Below are 18,662 nucleotides of genomic sequence, written 5' to 3' on the forward strand. Positions count from 1 at the left end.
GCGTAGAAAAGACTTAAAAAGCCAGGCTTAGTTTCAACTCCTGTGTAGTGTGGTTTTCCTAGTTATCCTACTTAAGTTCTGTTAGAAGAACACAAGGAAAATTGTGGTTTTATAATTCATATGAAGATAATTGTTAAGGATTATAAATTATTTAACCTCATGTAATTTGATGCTGGTTCAATATAATTAAGATTTATGTTGCATTACTGTCACTTGCGTAATAGCTATGCCTTTTTTTTCTAACCTCATCAGCTATCCCATATCAGTGCTAAGAGTTCTTTATTTACATTTTTATGCGAGATATTTTTGGAGAGGAGAATAAATACAAAGCATAAAGCAGTCTATTTCTAAACATCTTGTCACATTCAAACTAAACAGTCTTATTCCAGCACATGAGATGTGAGCACTGACAATATCAAAGCATTAGTAGCTTTCTAGTAAGACTACAAGTTTAGTAACGTGGAATACAAGAAAAGACCATGAAAAATATTGCTGTCTGGAAACATTACAAGGAATAGCTGATATGCACAATGAAATAGTTGCCATTCAGTAACAAGGTAAAAAGTTCACAGTGCAGCGTAGAACAGACTAGTTATATTGTGTAGTGGTCATTTATATTGTCTAGCATTGGGCTAATAAGTGAAACATGAAAATCAACACTGTTTTAAAACTCATAATGAACTGTAAAATATTGGGAAAGTTTAAAACCTTACATTTTCCAGCAGTTCAGTAAATTATGGCTAGTTGAGCTAGTCTGCCCAAGGGAGTTTGCAAATAGGGCAATGTGGTGCCAGACGCACTCAATGAACTGCCATAATTCTCTCCATACCAGGAAAGCAGGTCCCATTGTGCCCCATGTGGTTGACTCTTTCCCCCTTGTAATCAAATCAAATCTGGTTCCTTGACCTTTGTCTCCTGTGCACATTCCTGTTCTTGTGATAAGGTATAATTGGCACTTGTCACTGAAATTTTATGGGTAAACTCCTGTCCACCTTACCCTTGTAAAAAACAAAACAAAAAGGGTGGGGGGTGAGCGTAAATTGGAGTTCTGCAAAAGTAAGGTGAACAGGATATATCACTACATGACCAGTCTGTGATTGTGCAGTCATATGCAGGCAAGACTCCCATTTGAAATGAACGGTAGTCTTAGTTGTGGGAGAACTTTCAGCCCTGGGGCCCTCAATCATTAGTCTAATTTTTCAGCTGTATGGCTCAAAATGAATAGGGCACAGTTAGATGGAGAGGCACTAATTTTGTCTGTCTTCCACACACAAAAATTGTATTCCAGGAACTGACCTGCACTTGAGGCACATTCATTATTCATTGTTCTGTGAGTAGAGTTGGGCAAATAGCTGATTTTTTTCAGTTCACTGGAATTTCCAAAACATGAAAATAAAACTGGGTCAGGTTATGCTGCAAATGAAAATTTTCAGATTTTTTTTGTGAATAGAAAAAGTTGTTTAAATAAACAAACATTTTGTTCAAACCAAAACTGAAACGTTAGTTCCCAGGCCATTGTAACCATTTTTTTTTCCCCACAAAAGCAAGTGGCTAGATTCACAAAGCCATGGGGGGAAGAGAGGTGTGCTTACCTTATGCCCTCTAGCCCTTTGGTTAGGGCATTCCCCTGGGATGTGAGAGACCCAGCTGCAAGTTCCTTGATCCAATTACTATTTATTTATATAAATTGGAATAGCTTCAACAGGGAGACCCACTCCAGAATAGCCAGTAGCCCAGTGGTTGTCTGTCCTCCTGGTCACCCGGAGGGAATTGTGGGAAGGCACCGGAAGACTATCAGCATTCAAGTCATTTAGAGTGCATCCACGCTACAAAGTGGGGGGTTACCAGCCCAAGTGACAGCAGCACCCAAGATCTAACCCACACCCTCAGCCAGGCCATCTAGCCTGGGTTGAAAGCACCACTGGACAGGAGTGGGGAGCAGTTAGGGGCAACTCGACAGACCCTTAGTGTGGGGCTTCTCCAGGGTGTGTGCCCACGAAGTGCTGAGCCTATGGGTTACTGTAACACCAACAGACCCTGGGCATCGGCAGGCAGGAGCAAACCGGAGACCTCTGGAACTTAGTGCATGAGCCTCTATCACATGAGCTAAAAGCCAACTGGCTGTTAGCTAAGGTTGTAGAGCAGACTCATTAATTGCTCTCTAAGTGGTCTCGGTGCCACTAGATGGGACAGAACACCACACCCAGAAGGTGTGTGGCTTACATTACGACTTAATAAATAATCATAGTTGTATAGTTAGCGAACTTGCCTTGGATCCTGTTTCTTTTGCAGATGCGCTTACATAGCTTGTATTTTACTTTGGAAATAGATTTTATATCACTATGCCAGTTCCACCTAGAGATATGATTTATGACCTTCCATTCTCTTCTGTTCGTCTTTTAGCTTGAACTGGTTAAATCCTTTTATTCCCCCTCCCCGCCCGCCATCCCAGGGTCTCTAGCCATTCTTCAAGTTGTCTTTATCAATCAGTCCTTTTTAAGTTAAAATGAGTCATCTCAGAGGATAGCCTGAACTAACTGATTGGTTCAGCACACCAAGTAAAGTGGATTGTTTCATATGGCTTCACTTAGAAGGAAGGAGAGAAGGAAGGAATTTTGCAACACAAGTCCACTGTCCAGCAATCGGCATAAGGAAACTGCAGTGCAGTTTTCGCAATCTGTTCCAGCATAAAGACCAGTTTACCTTCTCATTCTTTGGGGAAAAGTTTATGGTTCATGGGCAGAAGTCAGGGTAGAAGGAGTCTGTGATGCTTGCTCAGCTGATATCCATTGGCTATTCAAGTTATACAACAGAGGTTTTGAGACCACAGCTCTGCAAAACTGAGCAGTTTTGGGTCACAACATTTTGTGTGAACCTTCTTGGGTTTGGAGTCAATCAGACCCAAAGACTCAAAGCAAAACACAACTGAAGGCCAGCTATGGGTTGAAACCATGCAGAACCGACAATCCATCCATGGTTTCCAAATGAAGCCAAGACCCTGCCTAGGTTCACTTCAAATTTGGACTAGGTGCTGTGAAACCGTTTCTGAAAACCTGGGCAATGTTTTCTGTTTACTGCGGAAAGTTCCTTTTAGATCAGTGTCAGAGACAGATTCTTTCAGGGTACAGAAAAAGGTCTAAAGTTCTCCACTGTCTTGTACCTCCCACACCCTTTTTGAATGAGAGTATTTGGGTATAAGTTCAGCAAAATTTCCCCCCAGAATATGTTAGAAAATTTTGAAATTTTTGTCATCTTTTGGAGTAAAAACTATGGAACCATATACTGCAGTGAATTAAAACTATGACCATCTAGCAAAAGCTGGGTTGTTGGGTTTTTTTCTTTTTTTTTTTTTTGGCTAGCAAACCTCTGGAACCTAAAACAAAAAGCTTTGCAGATCACAGGAATGATGGGTAGAAATTAAAAATCCTTTATTTGCAAATGGAATTGTATTTCTTGATACTAAACAACACTGAAGAGTAATATCCTCCTTTCAGTTTGCCTCTGAAATGTACGTTTGTGTCAATGGGAGGCTTGCAAATAAAATAATTGGAGACTATGCCTAAAAGTGTGTTAGCACTAAGAAGGGCTAGGGACTCCAGAGCTTGGCTAGGGACTCCATTACTTATTAAGAAAAGGAATCGTTCATGCAAATTGTGAGTTCTTTGTAAAAGGGGCAGGAATATTTAATGACTCTGTTCCCCATCAAACAATAGTAGGCAGGGCTGGAAATAGAATAGCTGCATAATTGGGAAACACTGGGGTTTTCATGATGAAAATGAGCAGTGCTGTTTCTTGCTTTTTATTTTTCATTATCGTCTGTGTCAGATGGTGAGAACCAGACCAGAACCAGCCAGCTAAGGGTAGACCACCAACCTCAATCACGTGTTTTCTTTTGGCCTCATCATGCAATTCACATGTCTCCAGGATCATGGGAATTGTAAGCTCGGAAAAATGGTTGCCTTATTCCAACAGGGCGATTGAAAATATTATATAATGAGAATGCGACAGGTTGGACACCCCACCTCTCCGTCCGAGTTGCCACCTGATGTGCTGGGGTTAAACTGAGCCTCTCCTGCTCAACCAGCCTGGGTTCCGTCTCCCTGCTTTGTGGAATTAGGCTCTCTGGCCTCTTGCAGCACACACACAGGCAGGGCCACACGCTGCTGCAGACACAGACTGAAGTCAGCTCTCTGTGAGAGGGCTCCCCCAACACTCACGTGCCCATCCCTTTTGGGAGACAAACCCAAAATAATACAGTCTTGCACTGTATAGAACTATCTGTACAGTGCAAGCTCATAAAATTCACCCTCTTCCTCAGTGTGAAGACTTCTTGCCCCCCTCCCCAGTTAGAAATTGCATAAACTGGGTTTAATAATAAACAAAACCAATTTTATTAACTATTAAAGGCAGGGTTTAAGTGGTTCCAGGGATAGCAAACAGAACAAAGCAGATTTCCTTAGTAAATAAACAAAAGCCACTAACTGAGCTTGACACCAGATAGGTTGAATAGAAATTAGCAGATTCTCACCCTGAGTGATAAACAGACTGGCAGATTCTCAAGACACAAGTGGCCTTGGCTTTCCCAGGTTTTCATACAGAGGCTAAAAATCCTTCCAGCCTGGGACCATCACTTCCCACAGTTCAGTCTTTGTTCTTCAGGTGTTTTCAGGTGTATTGTTGTAGGGAAAGTGAGGATTCCTCTTTTATATCTCTTTCCCCCCTCCCCCACCACCACCACTTGGTGGAAAGCATTTTTGCTGTGACCTGGGTCAAAGTTCCCATTGTGTAGAGCGATCTCTGAGAGGTTTCTGTTGCACACAGTTCCTGGGGTCATCCTTATGCATGTGTGCATTTCTTCAGTAAGCCACTAACATTGTTTGGCCTCATCTAAAGTAGCACATTTGGAATACAGAGACATGGTTATTATTCCCCGCTTCAGATACAAAAATGATACATGCATGCAAATTGGATAAACACATTCAGTAAATTATAACCTTTCCAATGATATCTTACAAGACCCATCTTGCATAAAGTATATCTGTTGTACCATGTTCATATCATAACCATATTTCTATGAAGAATATGGGGTGTAACATCATAGAGCACTCCCCACCAAATGGAGTGGTAAGGGGAAGAGCATTCCCTTCATGTGCTTTAGCAATGGATCAGCAAAGAGAGGCATTTTCTCCAAAACAGTTTTTTGCTATAGTGGACATACTAAAATGTATCTTAAGCACCTACTGTTTTTCAGATGATTCATAGGGGAGGATGGCGCAGATGTGAGGAAGCTTTTGAATGTGAAAGGAATGGCTTGTTGTATATTCTCTCCTGGTCCTGTTGCCTGTGAGGTTTATTTCCTGACAGTGATTTCCATGTAATAAATAGCTCTTTTCTCTCATTTCCACAGGCCCTCCAGGAAGGCGGGGAAAGCCGGGACGACGAGGAGAACCTGGTAAGCCTCATGTTTCCTCCTGTGGAGTGTGGTGCACCCAGGTGATGATTGGAATAGTACTTAAAAGTACTTCAACTGCTTGATAAAGATACTAGCCACCTTTATCTAATTGACCTGTGAAATGAAGAAGTCCCATCTCCCATGAACAATAGGTTATCTATTGATGTAAACCCTTCAGCTCTACTGGTACCTAGCCACAGTGACTTAAAGGGGCACTATCACATTGATTATGCAGGTGTGTGTCTGTCCGTGTGTAATTTATTAGTCTGCTGTTTTTTCCTTTAGCCATGTGTGCCCCATTCTTTTTCAAAAAGAAAAGGAGTACTTGTGGTACCTTAGAGACTAACCAATTTATTATAGTCTCTAAGGTGCCACAAGTCCTCCTTTTCTTTTTGCGAATACAGACTAACACGGCTGTTACTCTGAAACCATTCTCTTTCAAAGAAAGACAGTACAGGGAGAAGGGAGGTGGGCATGTGAACAGTCATAGCAGGTAGTAATACAGAGAGAAATATAAAAGGCACATATACAGTGTCTCGGGAACCATACACCAGCTTATTATTTTAGGATTACTTATATATTATACACCTGGTGTGGTCTATTAAAATGTTCACAGACTGGGACTCAGGAATGAGTGAATTCTAAGCCTAACTTGTGTTGGTCTTGGGCACAAATTCTTGAGATTCACGTTCACCCATAGCCTTTACCTCAGCTAGCTAACTCATATAAAAACTATAAACTTCCTCATCCTTCGCAAGGATTTCCCCTTTTGTTAGTCACCATGTTTTAGCTAACTCGAGATAAGAACACACCTGTCTCCTTGTGAAGACTGTTTTTCTGCCTTTCTTGTGAAATGGGGCTAATGATGCTTCTATATCAGCTTCAAAAGGGTATTTGCTTTATGCTTTGAAGCTAGAAGGTACTACGGAAGTAGAGTGGAACGAAGTTGGATTTGGGAGGTAAAAACATATCTAAAGAACTACATGGAGTTTGTGAACAGCTATACAAATTAAAACATGGTGGATGAAATTTTTGGCCTCCCAACTTTGACAGTGCCCTTTTAATTTGGTCTAAGCAAACGTAGCACTGTAAATACGTATTTTTAATTAGCAACAGGGTTTCTGTGCCTTGGATATAGTTTCATTTCAAGGGCAAGCCAAAAATATTCTCAGGTGGTGCAACATCTGGGGCTGTAAGCCCAAGCTGGTCATATCCCAAACTGATATAAACACTCAGCTATGAACTTCTAGAACACACATGATGGAATTAAGGGTAAGTAAATTTCGTATCAATAAAAGTGTAGCATGGTGTCAGCCTGTGGAACTCAGTGCTGCAGGAGAACATATAATCATATACTTTCACTGAATTTTCAGAAAGGGCTGAATAATTTTTTGACCATCAGTATTTGCAGTTAGGAGGAGGTGGAGCGAGGTAAATCATGCACTTCAGGCCACAGAACTGATTGCCATAGAGGTCAGGAAATAATTTCCTTCGCTTCCTCACTAGAGGACATCACATATTGGGCCAGGTAAACATCAGAGATTGTTGCAACCAGCAAAAGGATATTGGACTTCATGGGACAGCGATCCAATCTACTACAATGAATCCTGTTCTGCTTGACTAAGTCCAGCTGTCGAGGTGGAGTATCCTGTCATGTGGTTTTGATTTCTTAATGTTGCACTCTGCTCCATAAAGTTATTGGTTGGCTATAAGATTCAACCAAGTGCTAACTGCAACGTTCAAACAGTGAATAGTGTTTAAATACTTCAGTTTATTGAATTTTCTCTTACGACATTGTCCATCTATTCAGTCGTCAAACATTTTAAATCAGGGGTGGGCAAACTTTTTGGCCCGAGGGCCACATTGGGGTTGCGAAACTGTATGGAGGGCCGGGTAGGGAAGGCTGTGCTTCCCCAAACAGCCTGGCCCCCCACTCCCTCCCATTTCCCTATCCCTGACTGCCCCCCTCAGAGCCTTCGACCCATCCAACCTCCCCTGCTCCTTGTCCCCTTACTGCCCCCTCCCGGGGCCCCCCCATCCGACCCCTCCTACTCCCTGTCCCCTGGCTGCTCCGACCTATCCACCTCCCCACCCCCTAACAGGCCCCCTGGGACTCCCACGCCTATTCAACTCCCCCGTTCCACATCCCCTGACTGACCCCGGAACCTCCGCCCCATCTAACCGCCTCCTGTCCCCTGACTTCCCCCCGGGACCTCCTGCCCCTTACCCAACCTCCCCACCCCCTTACCATGCCACTCAGAGCAGCAGGACTGGAAGCTGCACTGCCCAGCCTGCGCAGCGGCGTGGCTGTGGGGAGGGGGGGACAGTGGGGGAAGGGCTGGGGGCTAGCCTCCCTGGCCGGGAGCTCAAGGGCCGGGCAGGACAGTCCCGCGGGCCAGATGTGGCCCCTGGGCCATAGTTTGCCCACTTCTGTTTTAAAGACATCATTGAGGTTCAAGATGGTGACCTCTGAGAATTTGTACTCAAACTATATTTTAATATTTCACGTGAACAGCCTGAAAATATGATTATTGTGATGCTAGTAGCAATTGTATTAAAATAGCATCTAGGTCCGAATGTGAGATTGGGACCTTGTTGTGCTAGGCACTGTACAGATACAGTAAGAGACTAACCCTGCCCCAAAAAGCTGCTTACATTTTACATATACAGCACCAAGAGTGAGAGAAAGAAAGTGCTATTATCTCTAATTTACAGATGGGGAACAAAGGCACAGAGAGACTAAGTGACTTGCCGCCGGTGATACAGGGAGTCTGTAGCAGAGCAGGGACTTGAACTGAGGTCTCCTGAGTTCCAGTTCAGTGCGTTAACCATAAGAATATCCTTCCTCTTAAGGAACAGAAAATTGCCCTGGGATCAGACGACAACCAGCAGAGGAATTATGAAGAATTAATGAGACTCAATTATGTCTCTTTAGATTTTTCTGTAATTGGGGAGGGAAACCAAGGAGAAACTGTAGTTATTTTTGGCAGGGAGGCTTATAGGGCACACACTTGTGGTTAAACTATGCCTTACACTGAGATGGAACAAGAGCACACAATGCAGTACACTAGATACAGCAAAGTAGTTAAACACAGCCTATGTAATGAAGCCCATGAGAATTGTCATGCTGTATTACAGATATAAAGAAAGGCAAAGAGCAGACTTCCCTCTGCATATTGGTTTTGGCATAGCTGCCAAAAGTTTGTTTTCATAGATAGCTTGAACATATATTTATATATTTGTTTCATAATCTTACCACACATAAACCAGGTCCTTGTTCTTTCACCACAGCTGATAAATGGGAATAAAAATTTGTTTGCCTAGCATGATAGCATCCCTCCCTGGAGACTCTATGTGGTTACAACTTCACAGCCTCCAGACCAATAATGTCTTAGTGCCAGAAGGCTCAGCACTGGTTCAGGCTTGCCCTGGGGGAGGTCTTTCTCTGGCAGCTGTTAAAATTACAATGTTAAAGCTTTCTAATACATATGAGGCATTCAATAAATTTGTTCTAAAATCAAGCAGCTTTCCACAGTGATGTTGGAGAGATCAGCCTGGTTTCTCCAGCCACACCCACTTCTTGATTTAAAACACAACTGAACCATTTCTTTTCTGTTTAGATTTGGACAGTATAAGAATTAACCATACAGCTATAAGTGTATAGGAATTTACAGAGAGTTCATCACTCTTGAAGCACACTGAAGACGACTGATGATGGGCATTGTTTATGGGTGGATAAAATACTATTTCAAAATTAATTTAAAATTTCCTTAGTAAAACTAAAGTACTTAAAGGACATGTCTGAACTGTGGCGCCATTGGGCCAAATGCAAACCCAAGTTAGGTGGTAAAACTGCTGATACTCTGGCCATGCTAGCACTTCCACTGTTGCCACTCACGGTGACATTGCACTCGGGCTAGACCAGCCCTGGCTAACAATGCTAGTGCAGCCAAACATAAATGGGTTCTCTCTGCTAATCTGCTCGGAATTCAGCAATTCTTACCAAACAATATAGGTGCTCAGTACTACGTTCCAAAGGGATTATCACCTTTCCCTCCTCTTCTGCTCTTACTGACTGGGGACAAAAAGATAAATTGTTTCTACCCCATGAAGGGAGGAATAGGAAGGGAATTCCTGGCTCCTGGTCTTGCTGCAGCTGCTTTTTGAGATAATAAAGAGGGGAGGGTCTTGCTGCAGCTGCTCACTTCTGGAAGTGATATGGTCTTCCAGAGCTGTCCCCTCCCCACATACATAGATAGGCCTGTCTGCCAGCCAGTACTGTACTATCCGTGGGATACTGTACTTAGGCTATCCGTGGGATGAGTGCTGTAAATTTTCAGTGCAGAGGCAGCCTTTAGTGGAAAGAAACTTCCCCATAAACCCAGCCAAAGCCCTGCACTGGGGCAGTTTGAAACGCTCTCCCTGTGAGTTCCACTGCATGTTCCTGCTCTTGTCCTTTGGCCTGGTCAGGACGTAAGTGTGTTAGGAGCCAGGACTGTACACTTCAAAAGTAAATGCAGAGGCACATTTGTACATGGCCTGAGTGTTGTGAAAATCTCTACGGAACAAGTAAAACAAATGTGAATTTGGGGGTTTCTTGAGTCTCCCAAACCCTTCTTGTCCATTACAGCTACAGCCCAGGTTTCTTCTAATGGTCTTCACCGACCTTCATGTTTAAACAGGAACAATGCATAGATTTGGAAAGCATTTTTGTCAGTGTCAGTACAGTTAAACAGTCCACAGATTTATTGAGTCGTTGACTCTATCTGACCCGTTTTATTTACTCCTGCAGTCATCTGGCTCTTATTTAATTGTTTCCATGTCTCTGACAGAGGAGCAGCCGGTGCCATGGATTTCACGTATGTCTCAAAGCTATATGCAAAGAAGGAATCACCTTTGTAAAGGGCATTCAGGTTACAGCTTCCTGGAAGAGGCTGCTTTTTAAAAAAAGTCAGTGTAAAAAATCAGTGTAATGTTGCAACTATGGGACCAAGATACCTTAAACAACTAATCGGTCTCACTTGGGAAGCACCATCCTGCCCTCACCTTTCAGGTGTGTCTACAGAAAGCAAGAAAGCCACTACCTGAACACTGAGTGCATCAATTGGCTGGTGGGTCTCACTTATCTTTGCAACTGTTTGACGTGTTCAGGCAGCCAAAACTGTTTTGGACAGAACTGCTACGGTACATTTCTGTAGAGCAGTGGTTCTCAAAGTTTTGTACTGGTGACCCCTTTCACGTAGCAAGCCTCTGAGTGTGACCCCCACCTTATAAATTAAAAACACTTTTTAAAATATATTTAACACCATTATAAATGCTGGAGGCAAAGCAGGGTTTGGGGTAGAGGTTGAGAGCTCATGGCCCCCCGAGTAATAACCTCGCAACTCCCTGAGGGGTCCCAACCCCCAGTTTGAGAACCCCTGCTGCAGAGCATACTACAGATCCATGGCTGTCCCAGTGCTTTCTGGGATACCTGAAGCATTTATCCTATAATGCTCATCACTCTTGCTGGGACTGGGGGGCTTCAGGATAATTTTCTATATATGAGGCATTGCAGGAGACTGACTCAACGGATTCATATGCAACACAGGTGGCTTCTCATCTGCACCGGGAAGAAACCATTGTAGATACCACCTGTTAAGTAGTATCTAAGCTAAAGAACTCATCCAAGGTGTTGCCATCAAAGCAAATTTCTACAGAGGGAAAACGCATCTTGTTAGAAAATGTGTTAGCTGACATGTTTTAACTGACACAGCTTGGCACCCTGGTATAGACAGGGAAAAGTGATATTTAAAAATGTTAGCTTGTTCATGGTTATCCTCTACAGCCAGCTAATATATTCGTTAAATATAACTGTCCTTTTCCACGCTAAGGGCAAAATCTTGTTCACATTGTGTTAATATGTTCTCAAACATAAAACATTTTCCCAGTGTCAATAAGGTCTAACTGATTAAGGCCACGTCTATACGTACAGCGCTGCCGCGGGGAAGTTTTACCGATGCAGCGCGTCTGGTGCAGACGCTCTGTTCCGACCTCTGCAAATGGCAGAAGCTCTGTCGGCGGGAGAAGCACAGCATGTTTGGAATGAGCTATATGCCAAAAATAATGAAAGCAAACGATTCTAAGTTCTTTGGGCCTGGGGCTGTCACTTACCACATGTTTGTATAGTGCCTGGCACCACAAAGCCCATCCTGATAGGCCTTTGGGCACTACCCCAGTCTAAATATATATTAATAATAAATAACTAAAGCTGGATTAAAAGAACAGGAATACTTGTGGCACCTTCAAGATTAACAAATTTATTTGAGCATAAGCTTTCATGGGCTGGATTGTTAACTAACTAATTTGACTTCTTTTTCCTCCAACACATCCACCTTTGTGTGCCTGTGAGCATTTTCAAATACTTTGATATACATTTAGAGTTCTGGCTATTTAACATAAAGTCATAATTATAGGAGTTGTTTAAATCTAGCAGTAATAAATGCTGCAGGTTATAGATAAGAATGGCATCCTGCCAATGCTATGTTTGTTAATGGGGTATCTGTCAGAAACGGCTCAGACTTTGTTCCGTAGGTTATTTTGTCTTCCCATTTTCCTTTCTGAAATATGCCTCCGAAGTAATTTGTTGTGGAATCCCAAATTTACGAAGGCTGTTTCCAATTTTTGCTTGTCATAATAATAATAATTTCCAACTGGTTTCATTCTGTCTGTAGAACGTTGAAAATAAACTGATCAACTTTTTATTCATAATTTTGACAAATTTCTCAGAAAGGGAGAGTGCCTCATGCAGTATACCTACATTTAAGGGAAGGAGAGCGAGACCCTTGGCACAAGGCTAACTTCTTTGCTTATTGCCTTGTTAAAAAAAAAAAAAAGACTTTCTTCTGTAGCAGACAAGTGTCTCATGACCGGCCTGTGAAAAACATTGAGCAAGTCAGAAACGATGTAGTTCTTGGACAATATTTAAAAAAAAAAAAATCAAATTTGGTTCATTCATAAATCCCTTGAGGGACTCCTATAACTTTTAGAATTAATGAAAATTTCTAGCCAGTTCTGCCCTTTATCAGTAAAAGTTTAGCATAACTGATATCAATCAGGATATCAAGGTACTACTGCCCTGAGCTGCATGTTGCAAAAGATGATCTACAGCGATCCACGCAATTCAGTTGAGCCTCATGACCAAGGCTGAGGCATTTTATAAGAGCACGTGGCAGATCAGATATCATAGTTGCTTGCCTATATTTGAGGGACACTGTATCTGAATTAAGGCAAAAAGACAACAAAGTCTAAGGTAAATTAGGTACACCATTACAATCCCATATTAAAATGTCCTGACTACGTCACTTAATTTGGTGTTCATTAAGATGAAAAGGGGCCTTGCGTGGGTAAATTGATAGAAATTAGTGACTAAATCAGGTTTATGTTAAGAGCCAGATTCTCTGCTGGTAAATTGGCTTAGGTCCACTAAGTTCAATGGAGCTACGCCAATTTACAACAGCTTAGGATCTGGTCATAAGAATTTAAATCTGTGAAAGTACAATAACAGCCATGTCATAGCCTAAGGTAAAGATAATGGTCCTGATCCGAAGATGGGTCAAGTTGCCCCCGTAACAAATTAAACTTTGGATGTATGCCCTTCTAATATATAACCTGCAGCATTCACAACTCACAATGAACTCACCATGTTCAGGCCCAGATGCTATCAGGTCTTGTGCTGAATACATTGAGCTGGCCTATTGATGCTAACAGGCCAGTTCCTGGCAGTATGTACCCCATGCCGTAATAAATAGTTGGTTTGGATCCTTATTCTGCACAATTATTTGGTTTTTATTGTTTCATTTTTAAACACTTAGATGTTTTAAACTAAGTTTTTTTAAAAAAATTGAAAGCTTGAAAAGATTCATAAAAAGAAACAGAAACATGCTTCTCATTTAAAATTGAGTTTCCAGTAAGCTGCTTTTTTTTCTATTTTAATTTCTCCCACATTTTTTTGCATTGAATCCATTTCTGGTTTTGATCATGTAGGAAATGGAGCATGAAGAGGCCCAAAAACACACAGTGTAAAAAGCCTCTCAAACAAGAGTGGAACATGGATGTCATTGGTCCACAGCCCAAATGTTCACCCCTGCTGCACAGTGCTGAAGGGATGGGAGTGTGGGAATGCTGTAGAAATTGGTCGGGAGTAGGTACCTGCATGGTGGAGGTGGTTACGCAGCAGGAGATGCCATGTTTCCCACTGCCACCGTTACCACTTGAGACTTGAGTTCTGTGGGTCTGATCTAAAGCCCACTGAAGTCAAGAGGAGTCTGTCTTTCTTTTGTTTTCAGTTACCTTGCCCTGTGTGTGACGCACAGCATGTTCCCCTCTTGTGGCAACATAAGTGAGTAGCAGCAGCGTGACCCAATGGTTAGGTGCAGGAGTGGAAGTCAGGAGAATGTTCAGTGAAACATGGAGCCCAGTAGCTGAAATGTGGTGATGGAATTTGTGCCTCGTAAGTTGCTATGCATCAGTGGCTCCCTTCCGTCGGCCAGGTCTACTCTAGGAATGCTTGGCTGGTATAGGTATACTGACGTACTATAGCAACAACGCACTCCTAGTGGGAACGCAGCTTATCCCAGCAAAACCAGTGCAGCCTTACCCCTAAGTGAAATAAGCTTTACCATCAGAAGCGCAGCTGTGCCAGCATAACTGCATCTACGCTAGGGGCTTTTGCTGGCACAGCTGTGTTGGTCAGAGGTCCCACTCAGCTCCTCACTCCTGTGAGTTGACATAGCTATGCCAGCGGAAGGCTGTAGTATAGACCTGGCCTCCTCCTACAGACACCAGAAATGGGAGCAGAGAACTCCACAGTGGCAGCTGCACGGTTCACAGACTTTTAGCTGTATTGCACTGCCACTTGCTGCTGCCAGCTCCGGGCCTTCTCCAAGGCTCACACGCTAGAGATAAAGATTCAGTTTTATCCTAGTGTGGGAGCATTCATGTACAGCTGCGTAACGCTCGCTCCAAAACCGGGTCGTAGATGCTGTGTTTTATCTACATGTGGAATGCTGTCAAACTTGATGCAAAGTAGAAATATCCCTGCTATGTACTGTGTTGTATTCCATGATACTTTGCTTTCTTGTGGTTAATAAGTGTTTGGGGTTTTGCTTTTGTTTTTCAGGACCTGCAGTAAGTACCGTGGATTTTACTCTTGGGTCAACAAAGTTAAGGCAATTTTTTTTCCTTTCTGTATCGTTTTACAAGAACAGCCTTTTTTGGTAGAGGTGTGTAAGGAAGGAAAATTGGTACCAGATGCTGTTTCCCCCCCCCGCCCCCTTGATTGTAGACAACTAGTTTAAAAAAATAAAAGCTTCAAAAATGCTTAACTCGCTGCCCTAAGGAGCCTGTGGCAATTTAAAACCCAGCAAATATTCTGTAAAACACATTGTTCTCTTTCTTTAAAGAGTTCTTTGGTCAGTTTCCATGCTCAAAAAATGTGCACACTGTATTAATAGTTTAATGTTTTGATGTTTTAAATTTGAAAACTGTCCATCTCACTTCTCCCACCTATTGTGTCTCAGTTGGTTACTGCCTATCATTAGTGATGTTGATAGCCCCGCACCACTGTGATTCAGCCAAAAAAATTTATAGCTTTCTTCTCTCTTCGGGGCTGCTTGGCCAGTCATAAACATCCCTTGCAGCATGGCCAGAACCTTTATGGTGAATGCATTGTTTGAAGGGATGGTAGTTGAATATGTGCTAATCCCTCCTCCTAAGAAAACTTTCAGACACATCCCTCTTTATCCCCTCCAATGAAATCCCCAAATCTGTTACTTTCCCAGTGCTCTTGGGATGAGAAGTTAGCCTTACTGGCACCAATTAAATGCTGTCATGGATGGGGTTTTCAATTGAACCTAAGGGAATTAGGCACCCGCCACCTTCCATTGACTTCCTGAAAGTGAATGAAAGGCATCTAAAACCTTTAACAGCTTTTGAAAGTCCTGCTCTTTATATTTCAAACCTGCCATGCTTTTCTTGATAAGCAATGTAATGTCAGTCTCAGTTTCTTCAAATACCATTCCCTTCCTGCTAAGGGCCAATGAGACTGGGAGGGAGTTACTCCAGTAATCTCTGCAATGCATTGATAAACCATCTTTTGATCTAGTTAATCTCCAAGTCTATATATTTCAGTTAAATCCTTGAACTGATGATGAAACACAAGTAAAATGTTAGGGTGGTAAAACTCAGCAGTGTTGATTCGTGTGGGTTTGAACAACATTTTGTGTTTATGCTTTCAGTTAATGTGCGTTTATGTCCCTTGAGGTTTCATTTTTCTTTCAGGTTCATTTTTGAATCTGAAAACTTTCGCTATGTTGGCTTGGTTTTCAGTGGGAACCATAGAAGAATGTGCAGTTAACAATGATTTTGACCGATAACCTCCCTGAGGGGAGGGAAATGGGGCTTGTCTGAAACTCTACCCAGGGACACATTCTGTTATAAAAGTTGTGCACGATATTAGCAATCAGTCGGTGGCGGTATCTGTCTGCAGAAGCCTAGGTAAATGAATTTGTCCGAGCTCACTAGTATTTAGGAGTTTAGTCTGTCAGTGAAATCATTTTTCTGTAAATATTTTCTAAATAAAAAGTTCAACAGTCTGTTTATCCACATAGTACAATGAGTATATGGGTCTCCGTAATATTAGCAAGGGAACATTTATTGGGGGGAAAAACAATTGAGAAGCAAGTGATTCCAGATTACTTGGCACTGAGGTGAGCTGGGTATTGGCTCCTGAGCTTCCTTGTTATGCACAAAATCCAGAGCATGTTTTTGCTTCTTCAGCAAAATCATTATACACACTGACCTTCTAGAGCTAAGCCATAGGGCTCCGTCTTCGAGACATTCTACTCTGGATTTACACCAGCACAATTCAACCACACAGAGCTTTGCATGGTATATTTGGGGCAGTTTCCCCCGACTAAGGTACCCTATGGATAGGGTGACTATATTTCCTGAAGGGAAAATGGGACAGTGCTTGGGGCTAGCCCGAGTCCTCCCCCATTCCCCACATGGGGCTGGCATCGCCACTTCCCTGAGCCCTGCCTGCCCCCACACATGAGGCTGGGGCTGGCGTCGCTGCTCACCCAAGCCCTGCCTGCCCTCCACACGGGACTTGGGTCACTGCTCGCGCGAGCCCTGTCTGCCTCCTGTGCAAGCCCTGCCTCCTGCCCCACGCAGGGCTGGCATCGCTGCTCATCTCCCTGTGCGTTCCTCTGCACCCCACGTTTTTGACAAAAGTGGGCATTTGTCCCATATGCTTTTGTCAGCTGATCAAGTTGGCAAGAGCAAAGGGGACAAATGCCCACTTTTGCCAAAAAAGTTGGGACGGCCAAGACAGGGCTTAAAAAAGGGACTGTCCTCGCCAAAACGGGATATATGGTCACCCTACCTATTAATTAAATTTGTGTTCTGCAATGTATTAAATTATTTGAATTTGATTGGAATTCAGAAAAGTCTTTTATTATTATTATTATTTATTATTTTATTTGTAGGTAAACATTAAAAAGATGATCTGCTTCCAACTCCCTATATATTTTAAAAGACGCATTTCTTTGCATTTGTTGCTTACCACCCCTTAAATTACTAAAAGTGAATATTTTAACAGTTTAGGCTCCACTCCTGCAGTTGATACCACAAGGTGTATGCAGTCTGCCTTCATCCTGTCAATTATAGGATTGAGGCCTGAAATGTCACTGTATGTGCTGTCCGTTCACTTCTATTAATCTGATTTAGCTTGAACAACATATTTAGAAACTATTTCCTTTTGGTCTCCAGTTACTTTGATTTTGCTGGTTATCACGCGCTGTTGAATTGCAGACACTGCATAGGGGAGACTGGTGAAGCAGAGAGGCCCCACGTCAGCAGAGAAGGGGCTAATCAGATCCTTTGGATCCAGCTAGCCCTGCCTGCCATACCTAAAGGGGGAATAAAAGGAAAGAACCTGGCCCAGTCCAGGGCTGACTGGCCAGGTAGAAGGCTTGAGCTCTGTCTCTTTGCACAAATGGACTTTTGCTGGTGGAGAGTTAGCTGGAGCAGCCCCTGTGGAGTAGCAGTTCTCTCCCAGGAGAGAGCAACGCTCTACTAAGAGACTGCTTAGGAACCAAGCCCAAAGGAAAGGGCAGGGAACACCCCAGGGGAAGACTGGGGGTGGTCCAGTACTGAGTTGATTTTCCTATTTTACATCAAAATGTTTCAAGGCTGAGCCCCTCCAGTAGCCCCCGAAGGGATTAAGACTGACAGAACAATTAGCTGGTGGGCCGGAACCCACTTCCGTGGACACTGGAGACAGAGACTTCCCCCTCTTGGGGAGATCCACAGCCATGACAGGCAGCTGGGAAGGTCCACTAGGGGGCACTCCTGCAGCTATACCACTACGAACATTTTACTCACAAACAAGACTCTTTGCCCCCTGCACTCTTTTAGACTTTTTTTAACGTTTTGTAAAACTTTTCTTAATAAGCCCTAAATCTGTGGCTTAAGACTCTTTAAACTCTTTTTAAAAAAAAAAAAAAAGTCCTAAAACCCACAGAAACACAATGTTATTTTATGTCAGCAGCATTGCAGTTAAGTCTATTACTTTCTTATGTTTCTTGATTTTTGGCCATAAGGAACTGATTACATTCTATACATATAGCGTCACATTATGCTAAAATGCATTCTCAATTATGTTGGCCACTAGTAGTGGTTGTTCTGGTGTTTTATTTTTGGCTGTCATAAATTAGTTGCATGTATGAAGTATTAGAATCTGTGGTACAGTATTTAGGTCTGTTAGATGATGGATCATTCTGTCTGTAGAAGAAGGAGTATGCTAGTCAAATACTCTATAAAGACTCAGTTACAGAGGATATTAAAATCACATGCTGAGTAGGAAGTTTCTACAGTCTGAAGGATAGATTTACCATATACTATAATTTAACATTTACTGTAACAGATATTAACAAACACTTTCTGTATTAAGGTACAGACCATGGAAACTTACCAATAAATGAGGGTTATGATTTACACAGTGTTTCCTACTTATATATTTATGCTTCAGTTGTCCGGTACCATAAACCTTCATAAAAATTACACTGTATATTTTATGTGAAGTCTGTAATTTGTTAAATGAGTTGTTATAATTAATGTCTTGTTCCTGGAAGAACCTACATCTCTGTAGAGTGTGTGTTAAATACTG

General features: G+C 42.5%; 1 protein-coding gene across 1 annotated transcript in view; it reads left to right on the forward strand.

The window, feature by feature from the left end:
- The window catches only part of COL23A1 (collagen type XXIII alpha 1 chain), a 346,638-nt gene that overhangs the window by 255,538 nt on the left and 72,438 nt on the right, over window positions 1–18,662 (forward strand). The window contains exons 3-4 of the mRNA XM_077824679.1: window positions 5,408–5,452; window positions 14,613–14,620. Of these exons, the coding sequence (XP_077680805.1) occupies window positions 5,408–5,452; window positions 14,613–14,620 (53 nt within the window). The remainder of the gene's footprint in view (window positions 1–5,407; window positions 5,453–14,612; window positions 14,621–18,662) is intronic.

Source organism: Eretmochelys imbricata, chromosome 8 (assembly GCF_965152235.1).
Source record: "Eretmochelys imbricata isolate rEreImb1 chromosome 8, rEreImb1.hap1, whole genome shotgun sequence".
NCBI lineage: Eukaryota > Metazoa > Chordata > Testudines > Cheloniidae > Eretmochelys > Eretmochelys imbricata.